Here is a 14,060-nt window from a genome sequence, read left to right as displayed (position 1 = left end):
TTTAGACAGGCGTATAGTTTTTCTTTAATTTGTATTCCAACCTCTTGTGTTTTCCCAGCCAAGTATCTTAACTCCCTAATTTCTTTAATTTAATAAAAAGTAATTGTTTTTAAATTCATTTTTGAATTATTTTGATATTAGAAATAACATTTAAAAAATATATATTATTTTAATATATTTATTAATAAAAAATACTTTAGAAAATAATGATGAACACGCCCTACCCAATTCCTAATAATAATAATAATAATAATAATAAAGTTTTCGGAGAATATTGATACCCAAGTACAAAGAGAAATCCATTCGGAATCATCCAATCGAAAAATTTCAAGAATTGAAAAACTTCATTAAACCAAAAAAGAAAAAGAAAATAAAGGAGTTCGAACTTTGAAGAGCACACGAGTAACAAACCGATGATTATATGGTAATCGCAACACTGCACTTCGAAATCCACGTCCATTCTGTTAGATCACTCTCGATGTTCCTTCTCAAGGTACCCCTTATTCCCTCCCTTTTATTTCTGTCCTCTTTTCCTTCTTTTTTTTGTTTTTTTTAACTACAGTGGAATTTTTGTGTTTGTCCTATGGTAATAGACATGGAGAGCTACTGCATTTGGTGTTTATGGGTACCTCAATTTCACCAAATCCGCTTTCATGTAAGTAAACTTCCATGTTTTTGTTATCTCTTTTTTCTTCTTGGCCTCTGTTTTATCTCTGACATCGTGTTGTCCATGTTTTCTTTTCGTTCTTGAATACTACGAATTTCCCATGATTATTTACAGGGAACACTCCAAGAAATTCAACCCGGAAGATACGCAGGCGAGAATTGATGGGAAGAATTGTGTAGTAACAGGGGCTAATTCTGGCATTGGTTATGCAACTGCCGAGGGTCTTGCCTCACGGTTATCATCCTTTTTTCCTTTTTACTTCATATCATACATAGTGCTTTCTTTTCTTCTTGAATTTACGATCTTTAAAAACGTTCTTGAAATTAAATATCTATCATAGCTGTATATTTTGTCAATAATGTTATTCAGGGGGGCAACAGTGTATATGGTATGTCGTAGCAAGGAGAGAGGGGAGGCTGCTCTTTCTCAAATTCAATCTACAACAGGAAACCAAAAGGTCCATTTGGAGGTATGATGCTGACCACTCCGGCAGTATATGATTTTGTTCCTTTTTTACTGTTAGTGAATCTCTCTATGCTCAAGAACTTCTATTTGAAAGCTTTTGGTGAATTAAAAAAAAAGTGGGAATTGTATTGTATTTGTGGTTGTTAACATGTTGCATGGAAAACAATTTTTAAGCACTTTGTTCTGATGTTAAATGCCTTGCTACTTTTAACTCTTGCAGGTTTGTGATCTTTCATCTATCAGTGACATCAAGTCTTTCGCATCCAGGTTTTCTTCAAAGAATGTGCCAGTTCATGTTTTGGTAAAGTTATACATCTTTTGACACATTTCTATGGTGTACAAGGTCTGTAACTAGCTGGCTGATTGGCTGTACGTATTGTGGTTATGGAACATGCTTCTCACTTTCATGATTCTGAAACTATATTTTTCAAATCCATTGAAGAAAATTGTGTGGTTCATTTTTACGATTCTGGTCATGTAACAATCTCATGGAACTTAGTTTGGAATTATTTAGACTGATATTTTTGTAACTTCCTGTGAATTGATGGAAGTCTGATGTGGGTATACTTTTCTGCCTATAGGTTAACAATGCTGGTTTGCTTGAGAATAAACAAATTACCACATCTGAAGGGTGAATTGTCACTTAATGATATTTTACATCAAAAGCCAAATTTTGATTGACATATTGAAGTCTCGTTGTTTCCCGTGTAGAGAAATTAATTCACTGCTTGAATTCTCTTTTACTGCAGATTTGAACAGAATTTTGCTGTGAATGTGCTGGGCACTTATTCCATGACTGAATTGATGTTGCCTTTGTTGGAGAATGCTGCACCTGATGCTCGAGTCATCACAGTTTCCTCTGGTGGGATGTACACAGCTCCCTTGACCACAGATCTGCAGGTAACTTTTGTTGTGAAATTCTTTGCTGTCATTTTTACAGCTGGATAATTATGGAACTCACAACTAATTTTTCTCAATGCAGTTTAGCGAAGGAAAATTCAACAGTGTTGAACAGTATGCTCGAAACAAGCGAGTTCAGGTTTGCTATTTTTGCATGCTAGAGCTCACATATCTTCTTAAGTCATAAATTGCTTGGATGTTGTGATTTTGTGGATATCACCTTGCACTTGCTTTCCCTCCTTCAGCTGAGTTGGTTTCATTTATATGGTGAAAAGGATAGAATGTTTTGGATTTATATTTTAGCTCTGATTCTTGTTTTATGCTCTCCTGCATTCTTGCTCTCTTCTTTTGTTGCTTTTTGATATTTTTTTTTTGAATTGGTTTCCAAATATAGGTTTAGAAATTGATTTCATCCTGTTCATTATGATGATTTGTTTTGCTATCAACTCATGGTGCGAAAATGCATGAAAGATGGCGATGCATTAACTTAATTCAATCATGTTGATTCAGGTAACATGCATTGAAAATCCATATAAACCAGATGGTGGTGCGGATAGAAAAATTTCTAGTTCTATCAACTTCTGTTTTCCCTCAACTTTTGTACTTCCAACTCAATATTCTCATTTGTTTCATCTAATGCATGGGCTTATATTGGTTCGTACCTTCTTTCTGCCCTTTGTTTTTAGAAGAAATTTAGGCTGCATTGAATAAGTGTGTGCATGCAATCGTTTATATACCACTCTGAAAATTAAATTATGATTTTCTTCAAGTATTTCATGATAACTGCCTTTCTTTGTTAGGTGGCATTGACTGAGAACTGGGCTGAAATGTACAAGGACATAGGGATCTCGTTCTATTCAATGCACCCGGGTTGGGCTGAGACACCAGGAGTTGCTAAAAGTCTACCTGATTTGAATAAATCGTAAGAAACTTTTCTGTTTATTATGATTGCAATAACTCCAATTTATTCCACTCACCTGCGCATGTATTCTGACTTTGAATTGTACGTGTTCAAGATTATCAGGAAAGCTAAGAACAAGCGAGCAAGGGGCAGACACTGTTATTTGGCTGGCTTTACAACCCAAAGAAAAGCTGACACCAGGTGCTTTTTATTTCGATAGAGCTGAAGCTCCCAAGCACCTGATGTTTTCTGCTACTAGAGGCTCTTATTCATTGATAAACAACATTGTCGAGGATCTTCGTTCCATGTCCAGTCTTTCTTCTTGAATTAAATGCACCGGTCAATGCTTATAATGAACTTTTGTTCTTAGATTTTTCGTTTAAAGTTAAATTTGAAAGTGATGATAGCTTCAGTTGGAGTGGTGGTTTAAGCAATTCTGCTCGTGTATTCACAGCTTATTGCTATGGTGGTTCCGATGTCTCGGTGTATTTTCTGTTTTTATAATGGCAACATGTTTACCTATTTGCATCTTTTTATATGGATAAAGAAATCATTTTGCTATAGAATTACTCCTTTTGTTTGAAAAATAACATCTAGTCAAGCATATACCATGACACAATTACAGAAGCTGTGGATCAGCCTGTGCCCTACACAAACGGCCCAGCGCTGCATTCCTACGAAGATTTGACCAAGGAATTACCCCGATCCCGTACCGTACGCTACATATCCATTTCCATAGTTATCGGGGGATCCCAGGAGTCTTTTCTTTCTCAGCCAATACTGCCGAAACCTTTGCCTAGCATACTCCATATAGTCGAAGTCTATTTTGTTTACATACCCCTGCAACCAGTAGAAACACGTTCCATGAAATCACTCGCGCATGCTCTTGTGAATAACATGGATAAAGCAAGATGCTGAATATACTAACCGAGATTATTCCCCATAATCCCCAAAAGAGATGGCTGGCCAGAGTGTAACGTTCCACCTCATGAAGCAGCAGCACTGCTTCATCTTCACTGGGCTGCTTCCCTGTGAATAACAGGAATTTTCCATGTAAAATAAAATGAGAATTCTCGTATAATTAGCAACACCATAAAACATGAAGACAGCAGCATTGTTCTTTCTCCGTATAATTAAATTGCTCAGTAGTATTTCATAAAACGAGACCCAGCAAAATGACGAATTTTAATAGTCATGTTGCTACCAAAGTCATTGAGCTCCTTTTTTCAACACATCTTATCTAATCACAAGTCCAAAGACACCTAGGCGTACAGGAAAATTGAACAATGTTCTTTCTCCTTATAATTCAATTGCTCAGTAGTATTTCATAAAAAGAGACCCAACAAAATGACGAATTTTACTAGTCATGTTGCTAGCAAAGTCACTGAGCTCCATTTTTCAACACATCTTATCTAGTCACAAGTCCATAGACACCTAGGCGTACAGGAAAATTGAACTTCCGTGTTTGAATGAGCATTGTTGATCTAAAAGTCACATTACCGGACGCAGTCAAGCATGTCTATTAATGGCACGTCTTGATGACATCAACGTTGACCTGACCTGTTCCATTCCATTACCGATCGATAATTTATTGTGTCAAGGTCAAAATGGAATACCCATGGTCAAAGCGCCATTAACATCAGCAGTAAGCTTTTGCAAACCAAAGACTAGAAGAAAACACAGTTCGTGGAAACTCGTTTTCTTTTTGTTTTTCTCTTTACATTCATGTTCAACAATATATAGATCAATCATACACTTAACAGTTGAACTTCTTGTCTCATAAACTTCAATTTAAATGCACAAGAAATCTATAAACTAACCTTCAGAACTTAGATATGTGTCAACAAATCTGCGGCGCTCCTCAAGTCCTGTTTGCGGATGCAATAAAGGAAAGCAAACTAATTAGTCCAGAGGGATAAAATATAATCTAGATCACAAATCATTGAAATGGAGAAAGGGTAAAATATGGAGACACCAGAATTGAAGGATAAAAATAAATACAACCAAGTTGCACACCTGGGTATTTATTATAGTCCAAGATATGTGGCGTTTCGGAATGATAATTCGCTACCATTTCACAGAAGTGATTTGCAAGGTCATACGCAACGTGTTTCGGAATGATAATTTGCTACCATTTCGCAGAAGTGATTTGCAAGGTCATACGCAACAGGATTGAAACTTGCATACTCGTAATCCTATAAAAGAATGAGCGATTTATAAGGGAAAGGAATGCCTTTTATCAACAAAGTTAGTCCTAGGCATATTTTCTTACAATTGCATTTCATTAATCACGATACTGAGCAGAGAATAACCCTAACAAACAAGGCATATACAGAATAGCATAGAATGCTTCAAGGTATTGATAGAATGCAAGTGTAAAAAGGGAGGAAAAGGGCACTTTATGAAAATCCGGTTGAAGTTTGGCAACTGGAAATCCTAAACAAATTACGAAGTGCATTTTTAATTAAGGGATTGGATGGCTACTATTTTCAAGTTCATAACTTGAAATGCAACGACAAAACTGTATGTTAACATAGAAGAATTCAGCCATGCAAATAGAAAACAGCCTTGTGAATATCATTAGATATCATTTAAAGAAAGACAAGTAATACCTCAAAAAAAGGCGGACCTGTCCACTTCTTATATTTCATTTTTCTTTTCTTTTATATCATTTGTGCAGTTGAAAACTTCTGCTGCGATTAGATAACAGTAGAATGCACGGTCACCATGCAAACATCATTTGCAGTTTCTTGCTAGAAGAATTTCAAACTACACCTGATGCTACTACTGTATGTTTTCATGGAATTGGGATATATCATGCCATTGAGCTCCAAAAACAATGATCTTGTATACAGTTACATAACATAGTTAAAAAAAACAAGGAAACTTACGATTAAGGTGATTGATCTTGTCTCTTCATCGAGCATTATGTTGCCATACTGCAGGTCATTGTGACAAAACCCAATATCTAGATAGTCATGTGACAGCTCCTTCTCTAGCATACTGATCTCATCTTCTAGACTATCCAAACGAAATTCTTTCGCACATTTGGCAGAGCACATGCTTTTGGCTTCAACCAGCCAGTCCCTAGGAAGATCAGAAGAAAGGCATCAGAATATTTTCAACGATAAAAGAAAGACCTTTAACTTCATTATCATATCAATACCTCATCCTGTTCCAGAGGAGTACAGTCCTGGGACCGGGCATCTCAAGATTGTGGAACTCTCTCATCTTCGCAGCCACCAGAGCAGATATTTCATGGTCACGAAGATCAGCAGCTGATAGTGTCTGGACATCCACCCAAGAAAAGGAGGAAAATGAAAGAGAAGATTAGTTGATTCATAAAAAGTACTGATACCTTCTCCCTCAGCGCTGGTTTCCTCGGATAAAATCTGATCTAAGGAGGTCAATGCGAGATTCCTAGCCATGGTTCAATCTATCAAGCTAAAGATAAGCTTTTCACAAACATTATGTAAAAACCAATTATTCAATTTGCTTGTCCCGACAGAGTTTGTTTTTATTAAACCCAGTAACACATAGCTATAGCTCCCAAATTCAATCGGGCTACAATAAATACTGCTGCAGCAGTATCCATTTGACCCTGATCCCATCCTGGAAATGTGAAATGTTTGCTGCAAAAAGTACAAGTAAAAAAAGGGAAAATCCCCAAATTCATGCAAGATGAAAAAACTATGCACCAACAGAACTGTACATACATAAGCGCCTGGTTTTAACTTCTAATCCAACTGTTTACTTTTGCGAAAGAAGGTCAATATTCCACAGCCCTGGGGCTCTTTAACTCAATTTGTGTCCTCTGATTTAGTCCAACATAATGGGAGCAGAAATATACTTCAACAAACTTGAACATGTAAGATTATGAAGGAGATACTTTATATTTGTCAACAGGTAATAAAATATTTGTCAACAGGTAATAAAATGATGGATATAATTGAACTTCAAAATCACCATTAACTTAAGGAAGAGGTTCAAATTTCGCTTACTCTAGCATGAATGAACTCTTCAACCCTTCCATCAGCAAACCGGCCAAGAAGCCTAGGACCTTGTCCATGCTTTGACATGCACTCAAAAGTCCTAATCTCATCATCCCTGTTGAAAAAAGCTTCGACACCTTCACCATAAATCCGAACCAATAATTTTCGATCAAGATTACCACACTTTGTAGGCCAGTTTATCTGGAAAACCTCATTAGTCATAGCCCCCTTCAAAGGTATCACCTGCAATGATTCCATGTCATCAACCACATCTCCCCACTCCGATCCTACTGATCGAAGGACTTTCTTCAGCTCATCTGGTAAAATACCGTCGACGAATCCCTTTGTTTTCATCACCATCCTTTTAGGAAAAAGCTTGTTGTGACAAAGTTTTAGCTGCAAGAAAGTATGATAATTGGAATCAACTCCATTCCTTCTAACTTATAGATAATCAATCACAGTCCAAAACAAACCATTAAAAACAAGAACAAGAACTTAAACAAAACCTTCAAGAAACGCAAAAGCCAAGCAATTCCCGACCAAAAAAAGAGAGAAGTGATGTAGGAAAACACACCCCAAGAAAGAGAGACAAGGTCCGAGAAATGAAAGCAATCCAAGATCGTTGAAGCTAAGAATTTATAACACCCAAAAGAAAGACCAGCCAATTAAATATTTGGTTATAATATTAGACAGAAAGAAAATGTGATTATAATTGTATTTATTTATATACTAATCCTAAGGTTACCTTTTCCTCCTTGCTGATGATAAAAGAACGTCGCGCGTAGAATCTGATGGGATTGCGTGTGAGATTCTGTGAGAAAGTCACAAACGGAGGCTCGGACCAGTTAAACAATCCAATCATGATCTGACACGTGTGTATAACAGCGCGGAATCTTCGCTGCCGATTTTTACAGCAACACGGAGACTTTGTGTGATTGCAAGGGACAGCAGAAAATGTTCAAAGTCAGAAAAACACTAGATGTCGGTCCTTAACCGATCCCAAAGGTCAAATAATTTATCTAAGAAAAGATAACACGTGTTACTTGTTTGGCTTTTTTACACGCCTATTTAGATTATTTAAAGAGTCGTTTTTGTGGAATTTTCTAGGTAGAAAGAAAATATCCGCGTGGGTGGATTCAGGGGTGGTAATTTTTTTTGTTTGGTTTTTATTTTTTAAAAATAATTAAATTAAAAAAATAATAATCTAAACTGAACTAAATTAACATGCTCGGGTTTGATTTTTAATGTACAAAACCAAAAAACTCTTTATATTTTTTTAGCTGTGTAATGATCTTTATAATAAACTTTTAAAAGATTTTTAATTGGCTTATAATTAATATTAATAATGTCTTATTTTTTTAAAAGATTTCAAAGTTATTTACTACTAAATATTTATTTGTATTAAATTATTATTATCAATATTATATTTGATATATTTTTTACCTTTTTAATTTTTTTTATTATGTTTGAGTGAATAGGATTTCTATTTACTGTTTCAAAAAAGTTTAAATAAAACATATTTACACACTAATAAATTAAAATTAAAATTATAAATCATTGTCTTCAAAGAGTTTAAAGAAAAAATAATAAATAACATTATTATAAAACACTCCAAGTCAAAAAAAAATTTATTTGCACATCGTCTAAATAAAAAAGCACATAAAAAACATTGCACTTTGATTTTTGAAATTCAAAATCTAAAATTATAACATGATAAATTAAATTAAGAGATATAAAAATAAAAAATAGTATTTTTAACATATGTTTCAATAAATACATCAAATTGTGAATTAATTATCATATTTTTTATTTTGTAAAATTTGGTGGAATATATGATAATTAGTTCATAATTTGATGCATTTATTGAAAACTATGGTAAAAATACTATTTTTTATTTTTATATCTTTTAATTTAATTTATCATGTTATAATTCTAGATTTTGAATTTCAGGAATCAAAGTGCAATATTGTTGATATGCTTTTTTATTGAAAAGATTTGCAAATAAAGATTTTTTTTTACTTGAAGTGTTTTATGATAATGTTATTTTTTATTTTTTTCTTTAAGTTTTTTTTAAGGTAATGGCTTGTAATTTAAATTTTAACTCTGTGTGATTATGTGTTATTTAAACTTTTCTTAAGCAAGAGATAGGAGTTTTGCTTACTCACATTGGTGTGTGATTGTGTGTTATTTAAACTTTTCTAAAGCAAGAGATAGGAGTTTTGCTTACTCAAACATAACAGAAAAAAATTAAAAAGATAAAAAATATGTTGAATATAAGATTGACAATAACAATTTAATACAAATAAATATTTAGTAAGAAAAAAATTAAATATACTTGAAATTTTTTAAGAAAATTAGACATTATGAACATCAATTACAAGCCTATTAGAAATTTATTAAAAATCTATTACAATGCTCATTACAAAGCTAAAAAAAACTCAAAAAAAAATATAATTTTTTTTGGTTTTGAACAGAATAGTTTTGATTTAATTTTAATTTTTTAATTTAATTATTTTTTAAAAATAAAAATCAAACCCAACTGAAAATTATCAACCGATAATATTTGTCCAGCAAAGAAGAAATCGTACGGATTTTCATTTGGAACATGGTTCAGCATATCTAAATTAGGGCCAGTCCTATGAGCATACGCGAATGCAGCACGTAGAAGTAACCCATGGGGCATGGCATGCACCTGAAATAGAAATTAAACACCATGCATGAATTGGGCTCTTGGGAAGCCGATCCCTTGTAGTTAATGATTTGATAACTAACAGGAGCAAGTGTCAAGGGAAGAAGGGCAAGCGACTACTTTGGGAAGTGGTTCGGCAGGTAATGAATGCTGCATTGAGATCATCACGGGTTCTGATATACATATATGAGCAAGCAAATGGTGTTTTGCTTGTAGCAGAAAGAACATCTGTCATCGTAGTTTGAATTTACATTAATGGAGAGGCCCGAGAAGCAACATTTTAAGGCAGATATGCTAAACAAGTATGGAACTGATTTAACAAAAATGGCACAAGAGGTAAAATCCGATTCTTTTTCTCACACGTTCCTGCGGAACCGGTGACATCTGAACTAGCAACGATTACACTGACTTTGGCTTCTTTAAATGGCATTTTACAGGGCAAGCTGGACCAGGTAGTAGGAAGGCGAAAACAGATCGAGCGTGTCACGCAAATACTTTGCAAAAGAAGAAAGGATAACCCTTGTCTTATTGGCGATCCTGGAGTCGGAAAAACTGTCATTGTTGAGGGCCTGGCAGCAAGCATTGTTGAAGGCACTGTTCCTTCAAAACTTGAGGGAAAGAAGGTAATCCTACACCTTGGTTTACCAAAAATCATCACATTTTCTACACCAGTAATTTGTACCTGTACACCTCAAATTGTGATGTGTTCTTTAGATTTTTGCTTTGGATATGGCGCGTCTAGTTGCTGGCACCAAATTTCACGGAGATTTTGAAGAAAGATTAACAGGGATTGTTGATGAAGTTAAACAAAATGATGGAAATATAGTTCTTTTCATTGATGAATTGCATACCCTTGTTGGCAATGGCCAGACACTAGATGCTGCTAATATAATAAAGCCAGCTCTTGCAAGAGGCGAGCTAAAGGTAAATTAATCCGTACTTGTGTAGTCTATTCGTAATCTGATGTTCCGATTTACAATTTCTTATCATTGTCTGTTCCCTCTTGTGCAGTGTATTGGAGCCACAACAATTGATGATTATCGAAGGTACATTGAAAAAGATGGAGCACTCAGAAGGCGTTTTCTGCATGTGGATGTGCCAGAGCCATCTATTGATGAGGCGGTAGAGATACTGAAAGGAATACAAGGAAAATACGAAGCTCATCATGATGTCAAATACGCAGATGAGGCTTTGGTTGCAGCAGTTCATCTATCAAACCAATACATAAGGTCAAAATTTACATCGACTTACCTTTTCTTGTAACCTATCAGATATCAGATAGCATTTTATGTTTTCATTTAATCCCTTTCTCAACACCTTGGAATTTATTTACATGTTATTCATGTTTAGTTAGATCTTGAATACACAACATATGTGCTTTTATATATGTTTCAGTGGTCTCTTTCTACCGGATAAGGCCATAGACTTGATCGATGAAGCTGGTGCCAGAGTTCAGCTGCGTCAAGCGCAATCAGCTTCAAAGAAACTTGTTGTGACTGAAGAGGATATACAAGCTGTTGTCTCTATGGTGACGGGAATTCCTCTTGAAAAAGTCACCGATAAAGAATCTAGTCGACTCTTAAACATGGAGGCAGAACTGCACAAGTACATTATAGGTCAGGAAGAAGCTGTAAAGGCAGTTAGTCATGCTATTCGCCGAGCACGAGTGGGCATAAAAGATCCCAACAAACCGATTGCGAGCTTTTTATTCACCGGTCCGACTGGCGTAGGGAAAACAGAACTTGCCAAGGCATTGGCTGTTGAATATTTTGGTTCCAAAGAAGCGGTCGTCAGGATTGATATGTCTGAATACATGGAAAAACATGCTGTATCAAAGCTTTTTGGATCACCTCCTGGCTATATAGGGTATGATGACTGTGGTCAGTTGACTGAAGCTGTTCGTCGCAGAGCCCATACCGTGGTTCTCTTTGATGAGATTGAGAAGGCTTACCAAGATGTTCACAGGGTGTTTCTTCAGATTTTAGATGATGGTACGTTGACTGATGGTAAAGGACGTAAGGTGGACTTTAAAAACACAATCATTATAATGACTTCAAATATTGGTAATAGCTTGATTGCCCAGGAAGACGAGGAAGACGAGATACGATTCAACACCGTCAAGCTTATAGTAGCTGAGGAACTGAAGAAAGAATTCAGCCCAGAGTTCTTGAATCGAATAGATGAAGTGATCGTGTTCAGAAAATTGAAAAATGCACAGCTAAAAGAGATTGCAGACTTGATGCTTGAGGAAGTTTACGGAAGGCTAAAGGCAAAGAACATCATTATACGAGTAACAGATGGATTAAAAAGGAAGATAATTGAAGAAGGGAACAACCTTAGCTATGGAGCAAGGCCATTGAAGAGGGCCGTTGTGAGGCTTTTGGAGGATAGCATTGCTGAAGGGATCTTGAATGGACTTGTAGGGGAGGGACGTTCTGTCATTCTAGACGTTAATTCAAACGGAAATGTTATCATGCTACACTGTGATGTAGCCGTAGGAACCAAAGATTACGAGCATTCTATGATTTAGGAAGATATATTTCGACTTTCTTGTGCTAGTTGCTATTTTTATTTTTATTGAGCTTCCGTCTATATCATGTAATAAGAAGTTAAATTAGATAGTACATGTAATTTAATGTCTTAAAAGAAGTTTAATATTTCGTCGAATCCTTAATAACAGGCCCTTATTTACTAACCCTGCAATTGCCTTGATCATTTACTAATTTTAACAAACTTGAAAGAGGGGAAGAACAAATTATGTGGCTGGGGAGTAACAGTGTAGATCTCGAAAAATTTGCCCTCGGAGGACCATCTCAGCCAGGTGGTTCTCATGTCTTTCTGCGCAAGTGACTTGTCCTGGTCGGATTGTTTGTTCCTTCTTTAACATGATTTTTCTAGCAGATTCATCTCCTATTTAGAGGCAACAACCTTGAAGTTTTAAATTTCCTCAAGAAATATGCTCAGTTATTTATGGCGGCTAGGTACTTTGAAAGAGTCTTCTTCTTCTTGTTTTTTTCTCGGGTTTGGTTGTCGTTTTAGGATTTTACTGGTTTACAGGAATACGTTACACTACAAGTTCGGGTTAAAATTTTACTTGATGGAAACAAAAAAATATTTAAATTGTAGAAAGTTATTTTACATTATTATTAAATTCAATAATTTATTAATCTAAAATATTTTTTATTTAACTTTTTACTTTGTTTAAATTTAAAATTAAATTATATAGAGTTTGATTTAATGTGACATAAATAACTAAATTTAGTTTATTCAAAGGCACCCTAACATATCAATAAAAAAAGTTTAAGAATAAAATTAAAATTAACCTAACAAACCTTCTGATCTAGCTTATTGCTTGGCTTAGGTTTAAAATTAATTTATATAAATGTTACTCTAATATAACCCATTTAACTGACTATTTGGAAGGCAGCTCGATTAATTAATAAAAAAAATTTAAAAAAATTAAAAAAATCAACTCTTTATTTATCATGGGTTAAAAATAAAATAATGTGGAAATTATCTCCATGTAATTTAGTTGATTTGCCTATTTTAAAGATAACCTAGATTATCATTAAAAAAATCAGAAGATAAAATTAAAAAAATAAGACTAAATTAAAAAAATTCTTAGTTATTAAAAAAATAAAAATCATTATTCATATTATAAATGAAGCTCCATAAAGTTCTTCCAAGTCTTTTAAATGCATGAGGTAATGGGTTTTTTTGGTTGTATGATTGAGAAGCATCTGTTAGGAATTTTATTAATTTGTAATTTCTTTTTATTATGAATTAAGTACATTACAATGCTGGTGGAATTCACTTGCCTTTGATTTACTTTTGTTCTGCGTTCGGGTGAAATTGCCCAACAAATTCTACGTTCAATTTTTGCTCTTTTTTTTTTCCTTAAAAATAATGTTCAGCTACCATCAAATAAATTGTTTTTATCTAATTAAATGATAAAAAAATAATAAGCAATGATATTATATGGAATGAATTTTAAAAAAATAATAAGCATCTGGAAAAAAAATTTCATAATAAAAAATATTATAGCTTAATTCTCGGATCATTAAATATAAAAAAAATAAAAAAAAAAGATAAAAATAACTCATTGACAAATATATAACTTATGTAATAAAATTAACCTAATTCAAGTTAATTTGTTAAATTTATATCCTAAATCATAAGATTAAAATAATTTAATAAAAAAATCATAAAGATTATTTTCATTAAAAAAAATATTTAATGATTATAGCTAGAAAAAAAACAATATTAGTCATTGTTAACTTCTTATATTCATGATCTATGTTATTAGACTAAAAACATTCTATTTAAAAAAATTATAAAATTCAATTCTCAATCAATTAAATATTAAAGGATTAAATTGAAAAAAAAATATACAAAATAATCCAAAAAAAATAAAAGAAAGGATAAAAATTAAAATAAAAAATAAAT

At 33.8% G+C, this 14,060-nt stretch overlaps 3 protein-coding genes across 3 annotated transcripts; 2 read left to right on the top strand and 1 right to left on the bottom strand.

Moving 5' to 3' along the window:
• The first annotated feature begins 290 nt into the window (after positions 1 to 290).
• LOC105139515 (NAD(P)-binding Rossmann-fold superfamily protein) lies at positions 291 to 3,471 on the top strand. Its single transcript, XM_011045981.1, has 10 exons — positions 291 to 493; positions 594 to 655; positions 782 to 901; positions 1,037 to 1,136; positions 1,353 to 1,433; positions 1,714 to 1,763; positions 1,882 to 2,032; positions 2,115 to 2,171; positions 2,833 to 2,954; positions 3,049 to 3,471. The coding sequence occupies exons 1-10, from the start codon at positions 422 to 424 to the stop codon at positions 3,257 to 3,259; spliced, it is 1,026 nt and encodes a 341-aa protein (XP_011044283.1). The 5' UTR covers positions 291 to 421; the 3' UTR covers positions 3,260 to 3,471.
• Positions 3,470 to 7,888, bottom strand: LOC105139516 (probable choline kinase 3). Its single transcript, XM_011045982.1, has 9 exons — positions 7,671 to 7,888; positions 6,935 to 7,321; positions 6,100 to 6,221; positions 5,825 to 6,020; positions 5,102 to 5,128; positions 4,950 to 5,061; positions 4,754 to 4,801; positions 3,862 to 3,962; positions 3,470 to 3,773 (listed from the first exon to the last, which is right to left on the bottom strand). Exons 1-9 carry the CDS (start codon positions 7,785 to 7,787, stop codon positions 3,630 to 3,632), a joined length of 1,254 nt encoding a protein of 417 aa, XP_011044284.1. The 5' UTR covers positions 7,788 to 7,888; the 3' UTR covers positions 3,470 to 3,629.
• A 1,981-nt stretch (positions 7,889 to 9,869) lies between these two features.
• On the top strand, positions 9,870 to 12,144 carry LOC105139525 (chaperone protein ClpC2, chloroplastic-like). Its single transcript, XM_011045997.1, has 5 exons — positions 9,870 to 9,950; positions 10,052 to 10,237; positions 10,329 to 10,538; positions 10,626 to 10,843; positions 11,010 to 12,144. Exons 1-5 carry the CDS (start codon positions 9,870 to 9,872, stop codon positions 12,142 to 12,144), a joined length of 1,830 nt encoding a protein of 609 aa, XP_011044299.1.
• The last annotated feature ends 1,916 nt before the right edge of the window (positions 12,145 to 14,060 follow it).

This window comes from Populus euphratica, unplaced genomic scaffold (assembly GCF_000495115.2).
Source record: "Populus euphratica unplaced genomic scaffold, PopEup_1.0 scaffold202.1, whole genome shotgun sequence".
NCBI lineage: Eukaryota > Viridiplantae > Streptophyta > Magnoliopsida > Malpighiales > Salicaceae > Populus > Populus euphratica.
Note: the sequence above shows the minus strand (reverse complement) of the source record. Positions and strands in the feature narration are given on the sequence as shown.

Bases quoted from the DNA above. Each gene is read 5' to 3' on its own strand.
- LOC105139515 (XM_011045981.1), top strand. From the start codon at position 422: ATGGTAATCGCAACACTGCACTTCGAAATCCACGTCCATTCTGTTAGA. The intron at 902-1,036 runs GTTATCATCCTT...AATGTTATTCAG, and splicing joins GCCGAGGGTCTTGCCTCACG to GGGGGCAACAGTGTATATGG. The intron at 2,172-2,832 runs GTTTGCTATTTT...TTTCTTTGTTAG, and splicing joins CTCGAAACAAGCGAGTTCAG to GTGGCATTGACTGAGAACTG.
- LOC105139516 (XM_011045982.1), bottom strand. From the start codon at position 7,787: ATGATTGGATTGTTTAACTGGTCCGAGCCTCCGTTTGTGACTTTCTCA. The intron at 7,322-7,670 runs GTAACCTTAGGA...ACTTTCTTGCAG, and splicing joins TCATCAGCAAGGAGGAAAAG to CTAAAACTTTGTCACAACAA. The intron at 6,021-6,099 runs GTATTGATATGA...TGATCTTCCTAG, and splicing joins CTCCTCTGGAACAGGATGAG to GGACTGGCTGGTTGAAGCCA.
- LOC105139525 (XM_011045997.1), top strand. From the start codon at position 9,870: ATGGAGAGGCCCGAGAAGCAACATTTTAAGGCAGATATGCTAAACAAG. The intron at 10,238-10,328 runs GTAATCCTACAC...TGTGTTCTTTAG, and splicing joins CAAAACTTGAGGGAAAGAAG to ATTTTTGCTTTGGATATGGC. The intron at 10,844-11,009 runs GTCAAAATTTAC...TATATGTTTCAG, and splicing joins CTATCAAACCAATACATAAG to TGGTCTCTTTCTACCGGATA.